The sequence below is a fragment of the Manis javanica genome, chromosome 11 (assembly GCF_040802235.1).
Source record: "Manis javanica isolate MJ-LG chromosome 11, MJ_LKY, whole genome shotgun sequence".
Classification (NCBI taxonomy): Eukaryota; Metazoa; Chordata; class Mammalia; order Pholidota; family Manidae; genus Manis; species Manis javanica.
This window is the reverse complement of record NC_133166.1, coordinates 79127231-79149259: the sequence shown is the minus strand read 5'-3', so window position 1 is coordinate 79149259 and position 22029 is coordinate 79127231. Positions and strand designations below refer to the sequence as shown.

At 49.4% G+C, this 22029-nt stretch overlaps 1 protein-coding gene across 2 annotated transcripts in view; it reads left to right on the top strand.

The window, feature by feature from the left end:
• COQ8A (coenzyme Q8A) overlaps positions 1-22029 on the top strand; it is a 45648-nt gene that overhangs the window by 16497 nt on the left and 7122 nt on the right. For both annotated transcript variants that reach the window (XM_037013631.2, XM_037013632.2), the window contains 4 exons: positions 3210-3395; positions 6161-6565; positions 6798-6864; positions 21436-21510. In XM_037013631.2, coding sequence (XP_036869526.2) covers positions 3219-3395; positions 6161-6565; positions 6798-6864; positions 21436-21510 — 724 coding nt within the window. In that variant the 5' untranslated portion in view covers positions 3210-3218. The remainder of the gene's footprint in view (positions 1-3209; positions 3396-6160; positions 6566-6797; positions 6865-21435; positions 21511-22029) is intronic.

Genomic DNA, 22029 nt, shown 5'->3' with positions numbered 1-22029 from the left:
GTGCCTGGTCCTTGTGCATTCCTGGAGTGGGCTGGCTGCAGAATTTGGGATGGCTGAATTCCGAGTCATGCTGGGATTCTGGTGCATTAGAAGCAGAATTTGTGAAACCCGGTTTTGAAAACCATAAGGCGAGAAAGGTTATGGAAAGCTATTTCCTCATGGCAGTTTTCCCTCTCTCCACCCTTTGCTCCTTGGAGGGTAGACACTGCTTTGCAGAAAAGTACCTGGTGTTGATTAGGGTGTGAGCCACTATGTCCTGAGCAGAGCAGCATGTGGGGTGGCTGGGTCTGGCCTCTACACATTAGATAAATAATACTTGTCAAGGCCTGTGGGCACAGGCTGTGGTTTTGAAATTTGTATCTACTTGTAAACCTAATAAATGACAGACTGTGTTTATTAGTAACTTCTGTTGTTTGGAGAAAAGGAAGTGTTGCCCCACAGTAAGCAGGAAGGCTACTTTCCATGATGTTATTTCTGTGTGGGTGGGGCCTTCCTTCCAGAGGAGCTGGTCCTAGCCATCCTCCTCCCTGACCTGGTGTCCATCGGGAGTTCCTGGGTGTGAGCAGCTGACCGCCTAGGCAGGAAGGAAGGCATAGTGAATTACTTTTTAATGTGCACTTTTTTAGATGACTTATATATTTGCTATTTTGAAAGTAGGAGATGTGAACTAAAAAGGTTAGGAAAATGCAATTCAGGAAAATACCAGAAAAGACCATTACTACTCGTATTTCCTAAATGTAGAAATTCAAAAAATTTTGGTCAATTCAGTCTTTTTTCCTTTTGTGAATTTTTCTTAAAAGCATCATTATAAAGTAGGTATAATCCTGGCCTTGGGGCTGACATGCTTAGAAACCAGAAGTTAGTGCTGGACTCCGAGTTAGGATGGGGTGCAGCATGGAGGGCTGGAAAGGGTTTCCAATCTGAGTGCCCATTGGGCAGTGGGCCAGTCAAGCTAGACCAGGGAAAATTGGCCAAGAAATCAGTGGTGTGAAACTTTAGTTCATCATTATGGTAACTTGGATGAGAAATTCAGGCAGAATTAGTTTTAAGCCTGATAAAGTCTGAAATAAACAGGTCTTAAGAAGTTCTGAGGATGATTTGATAGCAGCAGGTAAGGTGAGGTTTTGGAATTATCAGGCCTTGTGGTCTATGGGAGACTCCGGCCTCGCTTGTCTGTATTGGATTTAGAGGAGAGCAAGGGGAAGACCTGTTTCTGGGGACCCCTGGGACAGTGAGGTGTGGTGGATGATCCTGGGGCCACCAACAAGTGTCCTGACCAAATTGCCTGTCCCTGACGTCAGGTGCTTCTACCCCTGGGCCTGATGATGGGGAGTCCTTGCGAAGCCTCTTGAGCCCTCACCGGCAGCTGTCTGAGCTCTGATTATGGGCTGTCTTCCTGTGCCTAGCATTTGGTGTGTGGGGCTCACCCTTGTTTACTGCCACAAAGCCCAGAGCCCAGAGCAGTGCCCGGGATATGAAATGGCACCAGGTGGGCTGGGCCAGCTCCCTTCCCCATCTCCTGTCTCTGTCAAGGTTATGGTCACCTGGAACCTTCTTGGCTTTGACTAAAGTGCAGGTGGCCCATTTATGTCCAATCGGTGCCCTCTCCCTGCAGGGGTGCCTTGGAGTTGGTGGGTGGGGAGGCATCGTGGCGTGGTGGGCACAGAGCAGGGGGGACCAGATCAGTCAGGAGCTGAACTGCCTCTGCCAGTTACTACCTCCCTGGCTTTGATTTTCTCCTTGTGAGACGGAGGTGCTCACTTGTTTATGGAGATGAAGAGCCGAATGTGTAAGCCTCCCCAGTCCAGGGCCTGGTGCCTGCTCTCATGCGGACGTGAGGGTTATCCAAGGGCAGGCTGCGCAGGGCATCCCAGCTCCCCAGGCTCCAGTGAGGCAGGGGTTCTAGCCATGACTCTAGTTCTCCTTTTAAATGAAAGCTGGGTCCCATGCTTAGGACCCCTGCAGGACTCGGGGGACTGACGGGGCTGCTCTCTGGGAAGCACGGGCGGAGCCATCCTGAGAAGTCCTGGGTTGGGCCAGAGGTCCTTGCTAGCACCCTTGCCTGATGTTCCCACCTGCCTCTGCTAATCAGCATGCAGACAAGGTAGCACCCAGGAGGTGCCCGTGTAGCCGTCCATCTGCTGGCCCTGCTCAGCCTCACGCGGGTGCCCTGCCCGGGCTACCTCCTGCGGCCTCCTCCCAGGTGGTCTGGCAGGCCTCTGAGTCTCAGCACGTCCCTGCTCCTCCTGCTGCTCAGGGTCTCGGCTGCTCCTTCCCATTGTGGTTTTTCTTCAGTCCCGATTTGTCCACAGGGCCATCCTAGCCCCACGTGGGCCTTAAGCCCTTGCATGATGGGCAGCCCTCACATGACGGGCAGCCCTCACCCACGCCTCAGGCACTGCTGGGATGAGGGTGGGGGAGCTTGCAGCTTCTTGACCCTGACCTACATTAAGAAGCACCCTTTCTGCTGTGACTGCCCCCCAACCCCACCCTGAGATGGGAGAAGAGCTCGCACACGAGAGAAACAAGCCTCACAAGAAAGGCCTGCCCAGAGTGGGCCCGGGTGCTTCCTTCCGTCTGGGTCCTGTTGCTGGTTTCAGTGCCGGGTAGTATTTTCCAAATGGGCTGCGCTGTGGTCTGGACTGCCGTTTGGGAACACTGGCTTAGCAAATTGAGCCTGAGGGTTGGGAGGGGGCTCTGGCTGCCCCTGGACTGTGGGTGTCTGTCAGGGATTTCGTCAGGCACAGCAGGAGTGGCTGGGGACAGGCAGCCTCTGAGGGGCTGGGGGCTGGGCTCCGGGGTCCTCCAGGAAGCTGCTTTGGGAGTGATGTCTCTTCCCCAACCTACAGTGTTGGGCTGGAGGGACGCATCAGGCTGAACAGCACACCAGGATTTGAGGCCTGGCTCTGCCACTCGGGCCAGGGACTGTAGGCAAGGGTGTGTCAGAGGGTGGCCGTGAGGCCCAGGTGAGGTGTGCTGGGAACACAGCCCTGACCAACGGAATCCACTCTGCCCAGCGTCTCTGCTCTGGGGGCCACTTGAGCCCTGGGCCTTCATCTCTCTCTCCTCTGGCCAACCTGGATCAGAAAGGGAGGCCCGTGAAAAAACAAATGGCCAGTCGCTTCTGCCCAGAGTCTGGGGAGCATCAGTGGGGTGAGTATACCCCATGTGAGGTGTGGAGCACCCCCTACTTGCCCGCTGTCTTCCAGCCCTGAAGGATGGCTGCCGTGTTGGGGGACGTCATCATGGTGGTCCGAGGCCTTGTCAAGCTGACCCAGGCGGCTGTGGAAACCCATCTGCAGCACTTGGGCCTCAGTGGGGAGTTTGTCCTGGTGGCCAGGGCCCTCCAGTCCACGGCTGCAGAGCAGATGGGCATCGTCTGGGGCAAGGTGCAGGTAAGGCACTGGGCTGGCAGAGAGGGGCCAGTGGGAGCTCTCAGTGAGAGCCAGTGGTGGGTGGGGATGTGTGTGTGCTATTCCGGAGACACTGGGCCTGTCCAAGGGGGCAGAGGTGTGGAGTGGGAGAAATCCTCCCCAGGGTGGGGGCCTCGTGGTTGTGAGGCTGCCACGTGCCTCCAGGTTTAGTTATAGGAGCTTCCCAGAGCTGGGAGCCCTGGAGTGTGTGGCCAGCGCACTTGTTAGGTCCGTATTCACCGGCACTAAGCAAGTACCTATGTCAGGCACCGGGCAGAGCCTGGGAGGGACCCGGCCCATCCTGCAGGGCCCTCTGGAGAGCTGCCGCACCCGCTGTCTGGCCTGTGTTGCTGAAGAGAGGCCTCTTTAACTTTGGCAATTAAATGAATCACAAAGAAAAAAGTGTCTGCCTCTTATCTCTCACACTGTCTTTTGTGCTGTGGTCCAGACATCCTTGTCCCTAGGGTTCCCTGCCATGCTGTTGCCCTGTTCAACCACCTGCAGCACCCCTGGGGCTGGCGGGGTGGGAAGGGTGTGTGTGCGTGTTGGGGGTTGTACCGCAGAGGGGGTGTCCTGCCGCCTCACTCCTTCCATTTCTGTCCTGTGCTTGGCTGGCCTTCTCGACAAAGGACGTGCATGCTGTCCATTTGGGTCCATCACACCCATGGGCCACTGCTCAGCCTGTTTCAGGATTCTCAGCCCCTCCCCTCCTGCTCTCCAAGGGCCCAGTGGTGATAAAGTATCTTCACACCATGATCTCATCCAGGCCTTACTCTGGCCCCAGGAGGGCCAGGCCTGGATGCTTACCCCTTTTCTCAGATAGGGAAACTGAGACTAAGCAGTTGGATGTGAGTCCTTTGATTATTGAGTGACAGGACCCAACCTCTCCCTTGTCTGAGACTCCATTGGCCTCCCTCTGCCAAGACTGGCTTGTGGCCCTGGCTGCCTCACTCGGCCTTTTCCATTGAGGAGCCCTGTCCTTCCTGCTGAACGTTCGCTCGGGACACAGTCAGGAAGGGAGGTTGCCCAGGATGGAGTGCCGAGGCCTGGGCAGGCCTCCCTGAGAGGCCGGGGACCCCTGCCCAGGCTCCTACTCTGCGCCTCTGCCCCCTTGGACAGGCCTGTGGTCTCTGAAAGAGGCAAGGCCACCCCCCATAGTTCCTCAGACAGGAAAGGGAGTGGTGGTGCCCCACAGCCTCTGTGGTGCTCCTGTTTCCAGCTGGAGTACTTGGGTTGGTGCTGCCTCTCTGAGGAGATGGGGGGCCAGATTCCCCAGAAACCAACCCCCTGCAACTTGAAGGGTTTGTTAATTTATTCTTAGCAGGCCTCCCACTGAGGCCCATTTGCTGCCTGTGGGACCTCAGAACCACATTACAGGTCACGGCCTTTGCTGGCCAGGGGGTTGCCTCGGGAGTTATGGGGTAGAGGGAGGGACCCCTGCCCCAGACACCCTCACTCCAGTGAGAGGTGCCCATCGAATCCAAACTCAGTTTACTTCTGCTCCGAGAAGAGAGCTGCCAGGTGGCTTCAGTGGCCAGCAGGGCCAGCCTGGCCTTGGGCTCCCCACTCTGCCATTGGCCAGCTGTTGGGCCTTCCCCAGGTCACTGCAGTTCTTTCAGCCTCAGTGGCCCATTTATGAAATGAGGTTAATAGCCAGTCTTTTCCTCCCCTGTGGGCAAGTCTTTTCTCCTTAGATCTCATAACATCTTTTTTTTTTATTAAGGTATCATTGATATGCACTCTTACAAAGGTTTCACATGAAAAGCAATGTGGTTACTACATTCACCCATATCATCAAGTCCCCCCATACCCCATTGAAGTCACTGTCCATCAGTGTAGTAAGATGCCACAGAGATCTCATAACGTTTTAAGAAGTGGAGAGTGGGAAGGCCCTGGTTTGCAGAAGTTGTGGGCAGTGTGGTGTGTGCTGAAGCCATTTAGGGGCCACCAGGGAATGCAGGCCAGGGCCCTACCTCAGGAGCTGGTGCTGCTTTAATTATGGCCTCTTCAGCACTGTTCTCTGGCCCCATCTGCAGTGGGGAGCCCTATTTTCAGATGAGGAAGTAGCAGAGGGGTCAGGACCTTATGCTAGGTCACTCAGGGTTCAAAAGTAAGAAGAACCTGGGCTGAAGTTTGGGTCTCAGCGACTATTACAAAGAAACATGGTGTGTCCCTGTCCTTGTCTGCCCTGACTCCCTCGTCCTAGGGACAGACCAGTCTGGTGACAGCCCCTTAAAGAAGCACTCATGGCTGGCTGGCAGAAGCCCTGACTGTGGCGCTGGCCTGCAATGGTGGGGTCCCCATCCTGTGCTGCCCCCCTCATGGGTCTCTGGCCATGCCTTTACTGCTCACAGCCCCCTGTCTTGTGCCCTGGTGCACCCTCCCAAAGCCCAGGAGGCCCCCACCTCAGTCTTGATTCACAGGTGAGCAATTTACTGCCCTGATGGGTGGTCGCGTTCTGGCCATGGCTAGACCACCAGCAGGTGCTTGGTGGCTGTGTGGCTTGCCTGGGATGGCAGAGTGGAGCCCTGACAGAAGCAGGACTGAAATCCTGGTCTCCTAGCTTTCAGGCTGGAAGGCACTGCTTGCCTCTGGAGCCTGTATGGACCATGGAGTGCGTGATGTCCCACCTGGAGGGCGGGAGGGCAGAGCAGTGGTAGTGTGCTGCCCTGTGCAGAAGGGATGGACCTGTGGAGGAGCTACTGGTGGCCTCCTGCTCCTCTCACTCTGGCCTTTGTTCCCTGCAGGGGCAGGATGTGCAAGGGGAGCCTTACCCCCAGAGCTTCGATGACCTGGAAGCAGAGCTCCACTTCTCAGAGCCTCAGGCCTCAGGACCCTCCACACATTTCTCTGAAGCTTCCTCCCCTGACCATTCGCCTCCCTTGCCCTTGGATCACGCCCGCAGTGAGGGCCCGGCTCCTGCCTATGTTGCCAGCGGACCCTTTAGAGAAGCTGGGCTCCGTGCTGCCACCCCTCTGAGCAGGGTGACAGGGACGCTTTTTGTAGACCCCAGAGGCCCATTCATGGCCATGGGCCTTCAGCGAAGGCTCTTCCACCAGGACCAGACCCCCATGGGGGGCCTTACAGCTGAGGATATTGAGAAGGCCCGGCAGGCCAAAGCTCGCCCTGAGAGCAAGCCCTATAAGCAGGTGGTACGTCCAGAAGGGCCCCTGGAGTTGGGCAGATGGTCCCCACTTGTGGGGGTGCTGGTGTTTGGTCCCCTGTGGTCCTGAGTTTTCAGGGACATGGAGTCCCCTTGGTGGAGTATGCTGGCAGGTAGCTGCTGCTTTCGGGGTGGAAAAGTGATATCGGGGGCACATGAACCCCTGAAGTTTGGTCCTGTCCCCATTTGCTGATACCCTGGGCTCTCTTCTCTCCCTCTAGCTCAGTGAGCGGGCTCGGGAGCGGAAGGTGCCAGTTACAAGGATTGGGCGGCTGGCCAACTTTGGAGGTAAGGTGGCTGTGTGCCCCTGTGCCCCTCCACCAGCCCTGGCACTCCAGTCCTGGCTAAGTGGAGCTGGGCCACCATGGGGCCTGCATGGAGATGTAGGAGGGTAGGGACCCAGGAGAGTACTGGAGAGGTTGTAGCTCTTGAATTACCTGCTCCTGGGTGTTCCTTGGGTGTAGGATCCAGCAGTGGCTTCTGCTCCGCCTCACTCACCATGCTGGGAGCTGTGGCTGTGCTTCTCAGGCCTCGCTTGAGGGGGCAATTTCTGCAGCATCAGCTTCTTCCTCCTGCCCCCAGATGCCTCACTCAGCCCTTTAGAGGCCTCTGCAGGGCTGAGGCTGAAAGTTCCTCACCAGCTGTTTAGCATCTAGACAGAGTGGTTTGTGCCCCGGGGAGCGGCCATCTGGGGACTCATTTGCTGGATTCCCACAGGCCTGCAGGGCATCAGCAGAGTGATGCCGAGGTTCTGTGGCCCTGAACTGCTGTAGAATTGTGAGCTTCCTTGTCATTTTTGGCTGCTTGAGTAGCCCGTGTGTCCAGTGCCCCTGTGCTCTTGTCCTAGTTAAAGGGTCATTTTATAGCAAAAGTTTATAGCAATTGTGTCTGCTTTTATGACACCATGTCATGTACTCATAGTGCTTACGTACTCACTGAGATGCTTCTGTTTAGAGCACCGTCCCCTTTGCAGTGGCCTGCCCTAACAGGGACTGACGATGCAAGTTCTAACAGGGACAGGAAGAGGGTGCACTCTGACTGGGACAGGGACAACAGCGCTCTCTGACAGAGGGAAGGGGACGACGGTGCGCTCTGACTGGACGGGGCTGACGGTGCGTCCTGACGGAGGGACGGGACGACGGTGTGCTCTGACGGAGGGAGGGGGCTGACGGTGCGCCCTGATGGAGGGACGGGGACAAGGGCGCGCTCTGACTGGACGGGGCTGACGGTGCACTCTGATGGAGGGACGGGACGATGGTGCGCTCTGACAGAGGGACGGGACGACGGTGCGCTCTGACGGAGGGACGGGACGACGGTGCGCTCTGACGGAGGGAGGGGGATGACGGTGCGCCCTGACGGAGTGTCAGGGACGAGGCGCGCTCTGACAGGACGGGGCCGATGGTGCGCCCTGACGGAGGGGCGGGGATAACTGCGTTCTGACGGAGGAATGGGGATGTTGGCGTGCTCTAACATTGGATTGGGATGCAGTCCTTTAAACCCTCCTGTGCTCGTAGGTTCTCCAGAGAACACAAGTAATGAAGGTTACAGTTTTAGCAACTTGATTCACATACACACTAGCCTTGGGCAAGTGGTTATTTGCAAGGCTGTACGTAACAGAGGTCTGATTGGTCATGACATGCTGAGCAGTCGTGCGGGCTCCCTACCCAGGGTCTTGCGTTTCTTCCTGCCTGCCTTTGCTTTTCTTGGGCTGGCTTGTCGGTCTCCCCTCCCATATGCTGTCCGGCATACATGTCTCTGCTGCCTCTGCTTTTTTGGAAACCCCGTCTTATTCCTCATTCAAGATTGGCTGTGTTTGCTAATGGTCTGGTACTCTGGGAGCTGGTTCTCACACTGGATGATGGCTGGTGTCTTCCTAATGTACAGAGATGACTAGGTTAATTCGATGGAATTTTCTCAACTATGAAGTTTTCTTCCATGATTGCTATCTTAAAAATTGTTATCTGCTGCTACTTAGCTGCTCAAGAATCTAACATGAAGTGTTCTCTGAGTCTTAGCACAAAATTAGTGCTTTATTTTATTAGAATGGGTTAGCAGTTCAAGCAGTTCCTCATAGAACATCAGTCTTTGGGGTGCCACTAGCAGAGTGAGTTTGAGAATCACTCCGTTGGTCTTTTCTCCCCAGAAGACTTGACACTTTCCGGCTTTGCACAGAGAGTGAGTTGGGTAATGTTTATTATTAAGTGTTGAACAGAGGGTCTCTTCTCTCCCCCACAAGTCTAAGAGCAGAAACTGTCTCTTCTTACTCTGTAGTTTTCTCTATAATCCTCCCCCTTCCGTCTCTCCAGACTCATGGCAGAACCCTGTCCTGGAAAACTTAGTGTGACTGGTGTATTTTAGACTGGCTGTAATCCTCTTGTGGAAGTCTTTGCCAGGGTGGGGGTTGTGGAAGATGTTTGGGAAAAGCGGTGAGTGTGAAGGCTGTGATGGTAAATTAGAATTTACTGGAACACCATGAAGTCCTGGTGAAGCAAGCAAAAGTCGGGCCCCCTTGGATGGGCTTAGGAAGACACACTTAAGTAGAAAGGGCTTTAGGGGAAGGCACAAAGGACAAAAAGACAACTTCAGAGAACTAGGGTACAAGGTTCTCCTGAAAGAGTGGGGAATATAGGCAACCAGAGAAAGCCTGCATTGGAGTGAGGAGAAGCCCTGATTTTTAAAGGTGCTTTGCACCTTCAGAGTCTCTTGAGCCCTTGCTGACAGCCACCTGACGCTCTGAACCATCCTCGGTGTCTATGTGCTGGATGCTTGCCCACAGCTGTGATTCAGAGCTGCCCAAATTGTTGTCCATGCAATTGGCAGCTAATGTTTCAGGCTTGGAGGTGGCAGGAGGAGCCAGGTCTGGAAAGAACGTGTTGTTCTGGCCCCAGGGGTGAGCTCTGGGCCTTCTGCTTCACTCAGAGATTTTCATACTGTGGATTATGATCCTTTAGTAAGTGAGAAATCAATTTAGTAGGTCAGGACCAGCCTTTAAAAACCAAATTAAATAGAATAGAATTAAATAGAAAAGGATCAGAATTAATATCATAGATCCTCAAAACAGCACACATTGCAAAAATATTTTTGTTTCAGAGATATAAACATACTCTTTATGTGTGTTCATTCCATTGTGAAATATATGCTTACTGGTGGGTCATTGTCTGAAGAGTTTAAAGTAACACTGCTCTACTTTGTTCTCCTAGAAAACACTTCTAGCCTTTCTTCCTTTCAAGGGGTGAGATGTTTTTGAAGAATAGGCTAACAGACTTTATAGCATTCTTACACTGGGGTAGGAAGGAAAAGGATTGCCCTCCATCTCAGGGAGTTAAGGTTCTCTGGGAAGTTCAGCAGTGGGTATTTCACTATTTGGAGGTAGAAGGCAGGGGTTTTCCAGTTTGGGTGGCTCATTTTGATGCTGAGATGGAGCAGGTGTCCTAAGTCTAATTTGGCTGTGGGATGTTATGGCTGTGGGCAGGGTAGTGTGTGAATATTAGATTTTATTAAAAAATGATAGGAAAAATAGGCTCAGATATTGCATTTAAGGTCAGAACTGGGTTTTAGGACATTGTCTGTATTATAATTCTGACTCTGCTTTCTTGTGACCTTGGGCTCTGCCTTGGTTTTCCTTTATGAAAAATAGGGGTTTTGCCATTGACTCCAGTGGGGGTGCTTTGGTAAATGTTCCATGTGAACCTGAAAATAATTTGAGATTACAGACTTACCGCAATGTAATAAAAATGATTATTTTCCCTGTGATAATGCTAGGACCTTTAAAGCCATGTTGTGTGGTTGTGCGACCAGCCTTGGGGCTGAGTGAGATCCTGCCCTCTCCCACCTGCACATTTCTGGGTCTGAGAACCTGGGAGGACACTCCCCAGGGAACTTCGTCCCCACCCTCTTCCTCCTGGGCTGCAGGCTGCAGTGCCTCCCAAGGCCTCTCCTCCCGTGGGGCTGGGGGCTGGGAGCTGGGGGCTGAGTAGAGGGTGCAGGTGATGGTGGAGGAGGTAGGCTGAATTAGTAAGGATTCAAGAACATCTTGAAGCAAAAAAATATCCTTCCCACTACCTTTCTTTGTGGACTTTCTTATCATCAGATGAGAAGATTGTTAAGTGTGTTAATCAATGAGAGGGCTTAGAACAGTGCCTGGCACATGGCTGGTGCTGTGTGAGTGAGGTTGTTTGACCCTTATTATCGCTTTGCCCCTTCTACCACACAGAAACTCCCTCAAGCCTCATTCTGTAAACATGCCTACGGTTTTTGGCCAGGAAAAGCCAGAGCCACAAGGAACATTTGCTCCTTCCTGCTCTCAGGCATCTTTCACCAAGCCTCCTTACAAAGGAGCCTTACAGAAAGTGGCTGCTCCAGTGAGGGCCCCACTTGGCTCTGAGGACCTCCAGAGGGTCTTCAGGGAGCAGGGGTTTGGGCTGAGGCCTGGGCTCCCAGATCACCCAGACGGGCCCACAGCCAGGGGAGCTGGTCCACCAGCCCCTGCCTCCTGGGAGAAACTTGCTGTCTGCTGCTGTCCTGTGTTTCTTGACTACAAAACTATTTGTGAGAGAAATGTCAGGAACTTTCATGGAAAAGGCTGGCACCTTCTCACAGCGAAGATGGAGGCCAGGCTGCTGATGGTGGCTGTGGGGCTGCAGAGCAGGTGCTATGGCTGGCTTTCGTCTAGGACTACCCAGCGGGCTGGGTGGGGAGGCGTGCGGGCCTGAGGGCTGCAGGCACTGAAGCAGGCTGGAAGGCCTCAGGCCACACTGAGGGTGAGCCAGCCTGGGTGCTGCCGTGCCCTTACCAGGAGTGGGGATCTGAGGCCAAGATGCTGGTCTTTAGGAGTTGCCTCTAGGCACTCCTGGTTTTGGGAGAAGGAAGAGCTGGCGGGGCCCTGCCCACCCCTCAGCAAGGTTCTGGGAGTTGCTGTCAACTCAGCAGAGTGGCTGTGTGCTGAAGTCCAGTCTTTTCTTGGTTCCCTAGAGCCAGGGCTCCCAGGGTGGGGACAGCTGTCAGGTGTGCTGGGCCTGCTTTCAGCACTGGGGCTGCAGTGGGGAGCCTTTCACCTGTCACTGCGGCTGGCACTGTGCTTTTCCTGAGGCCTCCTGTGTGGAATGTTCTTTCCATGATGTGTTTAGTGATAGGTCCTTGCTCTTTGAGAGGTAGCCATCCAGTAGCCTTGAAGTGACCAGAGGACAGTTTGATAGAGGACTGAGGGGGCCCAGCAGGAGGAGCTGGGGGACTGCCTCTGGTTGCATGAGGAGGGACATGGTGGGAGCATTCCATGGCTGCAGCATCTGCTGGCAAGTGCTGGGCTGCATGATCCTTGACACCATCTGCCTCTTCCGTAGGTTTGTCTTTGGACTTGATCTAGGCAGAGAAAAATCTATATGTACAGAGATACTGAAGGTTGCTACAGTTTGAAGGTCATCATGGCCTGTTATCACTTGCTTTGCTAAGCCAGATAGTGTGCTGGGTAGGTATGAGGGGGCAGTCCCAGAGCAGTTAATGTTTAACCAGAGCCTCAGCCCTGTGCTGTGCCCAGGGCCCTCTGCAGCTGGGCAGGGAGTGGTCAGAGGGAAAACAGGCCCTGGAGTCTCGTCCTAGCACAGCAAGAGGTCCTTCTGCATTTCCAGATGACAGAGCCAGAGCTTGGCTTATGCTTCCTGTCCTGTCCCACCTGCCAGCCACAGTTGACATGTGGCTGGTCCAAACTGCTCTGGGGGTAGAAGATGCAGTACCAAAAAATGTAAATGTAATAATTTTCATATGGAGTACTTCTTGAAGTGACAGTATTTTGGATGCATGAAGTTAAAATATGTGGTGAGCATTCGTTTCACACTTCTCTTTGCCCTTGCTAATTTGGCCACTAGAAAACCTAAAATTATGTATGTGGCTGGTGTTCTGCCTCTTTGGGGCAGCACTGGTCTGAGCATCTTGAACAGGAGCGATGGTCTAAGCGGTGAGCTGCAAGCACGGTTCTGTGGCTGTCTGGCGCCTGGCTGTCGGGACGTGGGTCTCCACCACCCTTTAGTCCTTGTGACGCTGCCGTCACAGCTGCCCAGAGGGTGGTGAAATGCATTACAGAAACAGTTCTAGGACTTGGCTTATCTTTTTTTTTTTTTGAGAGGGCATCTCTCATATTTATTGATCAAATGGTTGTTAACAACAATAAAATTCAGTATAGGGGGGTCAATGCTCAATGTACAATCATTAATCCATCTCAAGCCTAATTCTCGTCAGTCTCCAATCTTCTGAAGCATAACGAACAAGTTCTTACATGGTGAATGAATTCTTACATAGTGAATAAATTCTTACATGGTGAACAGTACAAGGGCATTCATCACAGAAACTTTCGGTTTTGATCACGCATTATGACCTATAAACAATCAGGTCAAATATGAATATTCATTTGATTTTTGTACTTGATTTATATGTTGATCCCACATTTCTCCCTTTATTATTATTATTATTTTTATTTTTAATAAAATGCTGAAGTGGTAGATAGATGCAAGATAAAGGTAGAAAACATAGTTTAGTGCTGTAAGAGGGCAAATGTAGATGATCACATGATCAGGTGTGTGCGTATGGACTAAGTATTAATCCAGGCTAGACAAGGGCAGCAAAACATCCACGGATGCAGAAGATTTCTCTCAAAGCAGGGGGGTGAGGTTCTGAGCCTCACCTCTGTTGATCCCCAAATTCTCACCTGATGGCCCCCCTGCGACTGTGCCTGTCTTAGGTTGTTCCTCCCTTGAGGAATCTTACCCGTCTCTGGCTAACCAGTCATCTTCCAGGGCCATACAGGGAAATGTAAAGTTGGTAAGTGAGAGAGAAGCCATATTGTTTGAAAAGGTTAGCTTTTTACTTCTTTGCAGATTTATGCCCTGTGGCTTCTATGCCCAGCACTTGTCTCGAGGTATTTTTACCACCTGGAGGAATTATGATACTCGGTAAATTCGATATGAGGCACGAATTCTATTTAAGGGTTGTAATTAGGAAGGAAGAAGAAAAGCTATAGATGTAGCATATGGAAGGAAACATGGGAGGATTGATTATTTCTTTGACATATCTTCTTGTATAGTACCTTAAGTATGTATAGGTTTTAAACTACTAACTAATTTGCACACACATATTAACATAATAGGAATACGGTGACATAAACAAAGCAAATCTATAATTACCATCCATCTCCAATGAATCCAGGAAAACCATTTAGGCACCCTAGGCATTTGTGAAAATTTATCTATGATATGATGGATATTGTCCAACTGTACTTGAACAGTCTGAGAAAAATCAGACAAATTAAAGCAGCCCATTTCTGGGATCTGTTCACATCCCATATGTTCTTTTAACCATAGATAGTCTATAGTCATGAGATTTTGGAGTGCTACACCTTGCACCCCTCCCAACTCCTGGTTGAGTTCCAACAGTACAGATCTGGTCAAATTCGTTGTCTCACTGTATGCACATGCCAGCCTAGACATCTCCCTCCTCATTCCTATGGCAAGTCCAGGAGACGGTGGGCTGGATGCAGCCACAACCTCAGCATCGTCCGGATCCCTGTGGAGGCTTTTTGATGATCATCCCCCGGCACAAGTCCTCCAGAGAGTGCTGATGCCGGAAGCTCCTTCTCATATCGTATCTTAGTTCACTTTCTGGGTATCCAAGCTAGGCCTTGATCTTCTGCATAGAAACAAACAGACCCTTTGCCCACACTTTGACATGCCCTCTATACCACTGTGCAGAACTCATTGGAGGTCAGCACACAATAACTGCTTTTTTTTTTTTATTAAGAGAAAGGAATATTATCAGAAAAGAATACCTCCATAGCTGATCATCTGACACCCTTTCAGTGATCAACATTAAGGATATTTAAAGCATGCATTGATCTTTGATTTACCAATAGTTTTATCCTATCAAGGAGTAATCCCCCTTTTCTTTCTTTCTTTCTTTCTTTTTTTTTTTTTAAATTTTTAATCTACACTTACATGAAGAAAACTATGTTTACTATGCTCTCCCCTATATCAGGTCCCCCCTAACAACCACATTACGGTTACTGTCCATCAGCTTAGCAAAATGTTGTAGAGTCACTACTTGTCCTCTCTGTGTTGTGCAGCCCACCCTCCCCTTTCTCCCTCCCCCCCATGCATGCTAATCTTAATACTCCCCTTCTTCTTCCCCCGCCCTTATCCCTCCCTGCCCACCCATCCTCCCCAGTTCCTTTCCCTTTGGTACCTGTTAGTCCATTTTTGGGTTCTGTAATTCCGCTGCTGTTTTGTTCCTTCAGTTTTTCCTTTGTTCCTATACTCCTCAGATGAGTGAAATCATTTGGTATTTCTCTTTCTCCACTTGGCTTATTTCACTGAGCATAATACTCTCCAGCTCCATCCATGTTGCTGCAAATGGTTGGATTTTTCCACTTCTTATGGCTGAGTAGTATTCCATTGTGTATATGTACCACATCTTCTTTATCCATTCATCTACCGATGGACATTTAGGTTGCTTCCAATTCTTGTAAATAGTGCTGTGATAAACATAGGGGTGCATCTGTCTTTCTCAAACTTGATTGCTGCGTTCTTAGGGTAAATTCCTAGCAGTGGAATTCCTGGGTCAAATGGTAGGTCTGTTTTGAGCATTTTGATGAACCTCCATACTGCTTTCCACAATGGTTGAACTAATTTACATTCCCACCAGCAGTGTAGGAGGGTTTCTCTTTCTCCACAGCCTCGCCAACATTTGTTGTTGTTTGTCTTTTGGATGACAGCTATCCTTATTGGTGTGAGGTGATACCTCATTGTAGTTTTAATTTGCATTTCTCTGATAATTAGCGATGTGGAGCATCTTTTCATGTGTCTGTTGGCCATCTGTATTTCTTTTTTAGAGAACTGTCTGTTCAGTTCCTCTGCCCATTTTTTAATTGGGTTATTTGTTTTTTGTTTGTTGAGGCGTGTGAGCTCTTTATATATTCTGGACGTCAAGCCTTTATCGGATCTGTCATTTTCAAATATATTCTCCCATACTGTAGGGTTCCTTTTTGTTCTATTGATGGTGTCCTTTGCTGTACAGAAGCTTTTCAGCTTAACGTAGTCCCACTTGCTCATTTTTGCTGTTGTTTTCCTTGCCCGGGGAGATAAGTTCAAGAAGAGGTCACTCATGTTTATGTCTAAGAGGTTTTTGCCTATGTTTTTTTCCAAGAGTTTAATGGTTTCATGACTTACATTCAGGTCTTTGATCCATTTTGAGTTTACCTTTGTATATGGGGTTAGACAATGGTCCAGTTTCATTCTCCTACATGTAGCTGTCCAGTTTTGCCAGCACCATCTGTTGAAGAGACTGTCATTTTGCCATTGTATGTCCATGGCTCCTTTATCAAATATTAATTGACCATATATGTTTGGGTTAATTTCTGGAGTCTCTAATCTGTTCCACTGGTCTGTGGCTCTGTTCTTGTGCCAGTACCAAATTGTCTTGATTACTATGGCTTTGTAGTAGAGCTTGAAGTTGGGGAGTGAGATCCTCCCTACTTTATTCTTCTTTTTCAGGATTGCTTTGGCTATTCGGGGTCTTTGGTGTTTCCATATGAATTTTTGAATTATTTGTTCCAGTTCATTGAAGAATGTTGCTGGTAATTTGAGAGGTATTGCATCAAATCTGTATATTGCTTTGGGCAGGATGGCCATTTTGACGATATTAATTCTTCCTAACCATGAGCATGGGATGAGTTTCCATTTATTAGTGTCCCCTTTAATTTCTCTTAAGAGTGACTTGTAGTTTTCAGAGTATAAGTCTTTCACTTCTTTGGTTAGGTTTATTCCTAGGTATTTTATTCTTTTTGATGCAATGGTGAATGGAATTGTTTTCCTGATTTCTCTTTCTATTGATTCATTGTTAGTGTACAGGAAAGCTACAGATTTCTGTGTGTTAATTTTGTATCCTGCAACTTTGCTGTATTCCGATATCAGTTCTAGTAGTTTTGGAGTGGAGTCTTTAGGGTTTTTTATGTACAGTATCATATCCTCTGCAAATAGTGAGAGTTTAACTTCTTCTTTACCAATCTGGATTCCTTGTATTTCTTTGTTTTGTCTGATTGCCGTGGCTAGGACCTCCAGTACTATGTTAAATAACAGTGGGGAGAGTGGGCATCCCTGTCTGGTTCCCGATCTCAGAGGAAATGCTTTCAGCTTCTCGCTGTTCAGTATAATGCTGGCTGTGGGTTTATCATATATGGCCTTTATTATGTTGAGGTACTTGCCCTCTATTCCCATTTTGCTGAGAGTTTTTATCATGAATGGATGTTGAATTTTGTCAAATGCTTTTTCAGCATGTATGGAGATGATCATATGGTTTTTGTCTTTCTTTTTGTTGATGTGGTGGATGATGTTGATGGATTTTCGAATGTTGTACCATCCTTGCATCCCTGGGATGAACCCCACTTGGTCATGGTGTATGATCCTTTTGATATACTGTTGAATTCTGTTTGCTAATATTTTATTGAGTATTTTTGCATCTACATTCATCAGGGATATTGGTCTGTAATTTTCTTTTTTGGTGGGGTCTTTGCCTCGTTTTGGTATTAGGGTGATGTTGGCTTCATAGAATGAGTTTGGGAGTATTCCCTCTTCTTCTATTTTGTGGAACACTTTAAGGAGAATGGGAATTATGTCTTCTCTGTGTGTCTGATAAAATTCCGAGGTAAATCTGTCCGGCCCGGGGTTTTGTTCTTAGGTAGTTTTTTGATTACTGTTTCAATTTCTTTGCTCGTAATTGGTTTGATTAACTTTTGTGTTTCTTCCTTGGACAGTCTTGGGAGGTTGTATTTTTCTAGGAAGTTGTCCATTTCTTCTAGGTTTTCCAGCTTGTTGGCATATAGGTTTTCATAGTAGTCTTTAATAATTCTTTGTATTTCTGTGGAGTCTGTCGTGATTTTTCCATTCTCAGTTCTTATATGTTGATTTGTGTTGACTCTCTTTTTCTCTTAATAAGTTGGGCTAGAGGCTTATCTACTTTGTTTATTTTCTCGAAGAACCAGCTCTTGGTTTCGTTGATTTTTGCTATTGTTTTATTCTTCTCAATTTTGTTTATTTCTTCTCTGATCTTTATTATGTCCCTCCTTCTGCTGACTTTAGGCCTCATTTGTTCTTCTTTTTCCAGTTTTGATAATTGTGATGTTAGACTATTCATTTGGGATTGTTCTTCCTTCTTCAAGTGTGCCTGGATTGCTATATACTTTCCTCTTAAGACTGCTTTCGCTGCATCCCACAGAAGTTGGGGCTTAGTGTTGTTGTTGTCATTTGTTTCTATATATTCCTTGATCTCTATTTTGATTTGTTCATTGATCCATTGATTATTTAGTAGCATGTTGTTAAGCCTCCATGTGTTTTTGAGCCTTTTTGTTTTCTTTGTAGAATTTATTTCTACTTTTATACCTTTGTGGTCTGAAAAATTGGTTGGTAGAATTTCAGTATTTTGGAATTTACTGAGGCTCTTTTTGTGAGCTAGTATGTGGTCTATTCTGGAGAATGTTCCATGTGCACTTGAGAAGAATGTCTATCCTGTTGCTTTTGGATGTAGAGTTCTATAGATGTCTATTAGGTCCATCTATTCTAGTGTGTTGTTCAGTGCCTGTGTGTCCTTACTTATTTTCTGCCCGGTGGATCTATCCTTTGGGGTGAGTGGTGTGTTGAAGTCTCCTAAAATGAATGCATTGCAGTCTATTTCCCTCTTTAGTTCTGTTAGTATTTGCTTCACATATGCTAGTGCTCCTTATTGGGTGCATATATATTTAGAATGGTTATATCCTCTTGTTGGACTGAGCCCTTTATCATTATGTAGTATCCTTCTTTATCTCTTGTTACTTTCTTTGTTTTGAAGTCTATTTTGTCTGATATTAGTACTGCAACCCCTGCTTTCTTCTTGCTGTTGTTTGCCTGAAATATGTTTTTCCATTCCTTGACTTTTAGTCTATGCTTATCTTTGGGTTTAAGGTGAGTTTCTTGTAAGCAGCATATAGATGGGTCTTGCTTTTTTATCCATTCTATTACTCTGTGTCTTTTGATTGGTGCATTAAGTCCATTTACATTTAGGGTGACTATTGAGAGATATGTACGTATTGCCATTGCAGGCTTTAGATTCGTGGTTACCAAAGGTTCAAGGTTAGCTTCTTTAGTATCTTACTGCCTAACATAGCTCGCTTAGTGAGCTGTTACTTACACTGTCTGGAGATTCTTTTCTTCTCTCCCTTCTTATTCCTCCTCCTCCATTCTTCATATGTTGTGTGTTTTGTTCTGTGCTCTTTTTAGGGGTGCTCCCTTCTAGAGCAGTCCCTGTAGGATGCCCTGTAGAGGTGGTTTGTGGGAAGCAAATTCCCTCAGCTTTTGCTTGTCTGGGAATTGTTTAATCCCGCCATCATATTTAAATGATAGTCGTGCTGGATACAGTATCCTTGGTTCAAGGCCCTTCTGTTTCATTGCATTAAGTATATCATGCCATTCTCTTCTGGCCTGTAGGGTTTCTGTCGAGAAGTCTGATGTTAGCCTGATGGGTTTTCCTTTATAGGTGACCTGTTTCTCTCTAGCTGCCTTTAAAACTCTTTCCTTGTCCTTGATCCTTGCCATTTTAATTATTATGTGTCTTGGTGTTGTCTTCCTTGGATCCTTTCTGTTCTGGGTTCTGTGTAATTCCATGGTCTGTTCAATTATTTCCTCCCCTAGTTTGGGGAAGTTTTCAGCAATTATTTCTTCAAAGAGACTTTCTATCCCTTTTCCTCTTTCTTCTTCTTCTGGTATCCCTATAATACGAATATTATTCCTTTTGGCTTGGTCACATAGTTCTCTTAGTGTTGTTTCATTCCTGGAGATCCTTTTATCTCTCTCTATGTCAGCTTCTATACGTTCCTGTTCTCTGGCTTCTATTCCTTCAATGGCCTCTTGCATCTTATCCATTCTGTTTATGAATCCTTCCAGGGATTATTTCACTTCTGTGATCTCCTTCCTGACATCTGTGATCTCCCTCCGGACTTCATCCCACTGCTCTTGCATTTTTCTCTGCATCTCATCCCATTGCTCTTGCATTTTTCTCTGCATCTCATCCCATTGCTCTTGCATTTTTCTCTGCATCTCTGTCAGCATGTTCATGATTTTTATTTTGAATTCTTTTTCAGGAGGACTGGTTAGGTCTGTCTCCTTCTCAGGTGTTGTCTGTGTGATCTTTGTCTGCCTGTAGTTTTTGCCTTTTCATGGTGATAGAGATAGTTTGCAGAGCTGGTACGAGTGACGGCTGGAAAAGCTTCCCTTCTTGTTGGTTTGTGGCCTTCCTCTCCTGGGAGAATAGCGACCTCTAGTGGCTTGTGCTGGGCAGCTGTGTGCAGACAGGGCTTCTGCTTCCTGCCCGGTTGCTATGGGGTTTATCTCTGCTGTTGCTGTGGGCGTGGCCTGGCTGGGGCTGCTCCTCCAAAATGGTGGAGCCCCCCTTCGCAAGGCGCCGGGTTCTTGCAGGTGTGGATGTGGTCTGGATGTTGTCCTGTGTTCTGTGGTCTCTATTTTAGGAAGATTTTTCTTTGTTATATTTTCATAGCCGTATATGTTTTTGGGAGGAGATTTTCACTGCTCTACTCACGCTGCCATCCTGGCTCCGCCCCCTGTGGCTTATCTTTTTTTGATATTTAAAATTTATTTTTCATTAACTCTTTCAGTAAATTCAATAATATTTTTTATAAAAGTAATTCATAATCACTGTGGACACTTAGGAAGAGAGGAGCTTGTGTAGTTTTCCTTGCTGGTTAAACAGGCCCTGCCCTCCCAGGACTCTGTTGCCCATCCTCTCCGGGCCCTGCCCTGCTTCCCCCACAAATCTTGCTGCCCACCTCCTGGCCCTGCCCCCTATCCCCAGGCCTTGCTGCCCCTCTCCTGGCCCTGCCCCCTATCCCCAGGCCTTGCGTCCTCACTCCCTGGACCTGCCTCTTCCAGGCATCTCTGGTGTCTTCCCTGCATCTTCTCTGTCTCCTCTACTGTGGCCATGCATGCTCTTGCCCTGCTTGTGGGTGCCCTGCTGCCTTTCTGCCAGCTAGAACCCTGTGTAAAGTAGAGGAAATGGGCCGGAGCTGGGCCCCCGGCTTTCCATGTCGTCTTAGCAGCTCCTGTGGGCTCCCAGCCCCTCCTGGACAGCTGGGATCATGGAGTCCTGACCTCTGGACAAATGACATGTTCATGAAATTTGATTTTGAAGATTGCAAAATGGGGAGGGAGGCCTTGTACCCCACTGCACTTGGAGGCTGTCAGTGCCTGCAGATGGGGGCTGGATGGGGGCCTCTGCCCGCAGTGAGCTCCTGTGAGTGCCCGTGGCTTCCCTGGGGACACTCAACCTTCACATCTAGCTCCCACCAGCCACAGCTTTTTGTTAACCGTATTGGTGCCTAATACCTTGTGCCCCAGTTGTAGTGAACCAAGAATTCCCAAGTAGTGGGGCTCGTCACACAGACTTGAAGGGGGTGGCTGTGTTCCCAGGGGGTTCCCTGTGTTGACGTGATATCCTTGGCCTTCCTGGTCCACATTCCGTGGCTGCTGGGTCCTCCCAGTGTGGTCCGAGTTGTATATTATCTTGGGGGTGTATTAGCCTGTCCAATGAGCCTGCAGATTAGCAGAAGTGACATGTGGGGGAAACGAAGCTTTTTCATGGGAAGCACCTACTTTGAGCCAGTTCTTCTCTGAAAACAGCAGATGTGTATCTCCTACCTATTCCCTCCCTTTTGAAAATGTCGGAGTGTCAGTGAGGGTCCCAACGGAGCCGAGGTGGGTGTCTGTGTGGGGCCACCTGTGCATTGTGGGTGGAGGAGCGGTGGGCAGCCCCGTGCCCTCAGCCTTCTCTTTGCAGGTCTGGCCGTGGGTCTGGGCTTCGGAGCATTGGCTGAGGTCGCCAAGAAGAGCCTCCGCTCTGAGGACCCCTCAGGTGAGCAGCGCCCTGCCCAGGACAGGTGGGCCCCAGGAGATGGGCCTGTCAGCCCCCAGCCCCTCCTGTGTTCTTGGGAATGCTGGCCTACGGGGGCACTGTTCACCTTGCTTTCCCTGTAAACAGGGCTCCTGGAGTGGTGAGCCCTGAGGTCCCTCTGCCCTGTCCTGGCCCAGCTCAGCACACCCCCCTGGGGCCTCTCTGGTGGCTGCACACCCACCCTCTGACGATAGGAGCCTCCATCTGGCCCTGCTCTGCACCTGTTGCATGGGGCTGTGCACCTGTTGGTCTGGGCAGGCCTGGTGCTGGGCCTGCTGGGCTGGGGCTGAGGTGTCCCTGGAGCAAACCTGTGGGTGCTCTTTGCCCTGTCAGCTCCTGGAGGTGGGAGGTGGGGGAAGGAGGGTTGACAGCTCGGGCTTTGCTCCCTGCTTGCAGGGGTGCCTGTCTGTGCCTCCAGACTGTCCAGCATCAGGGTGGGCTGGGTGGATGCAGGGGCTCTCCCCCAGTGTGGTCCTGGCA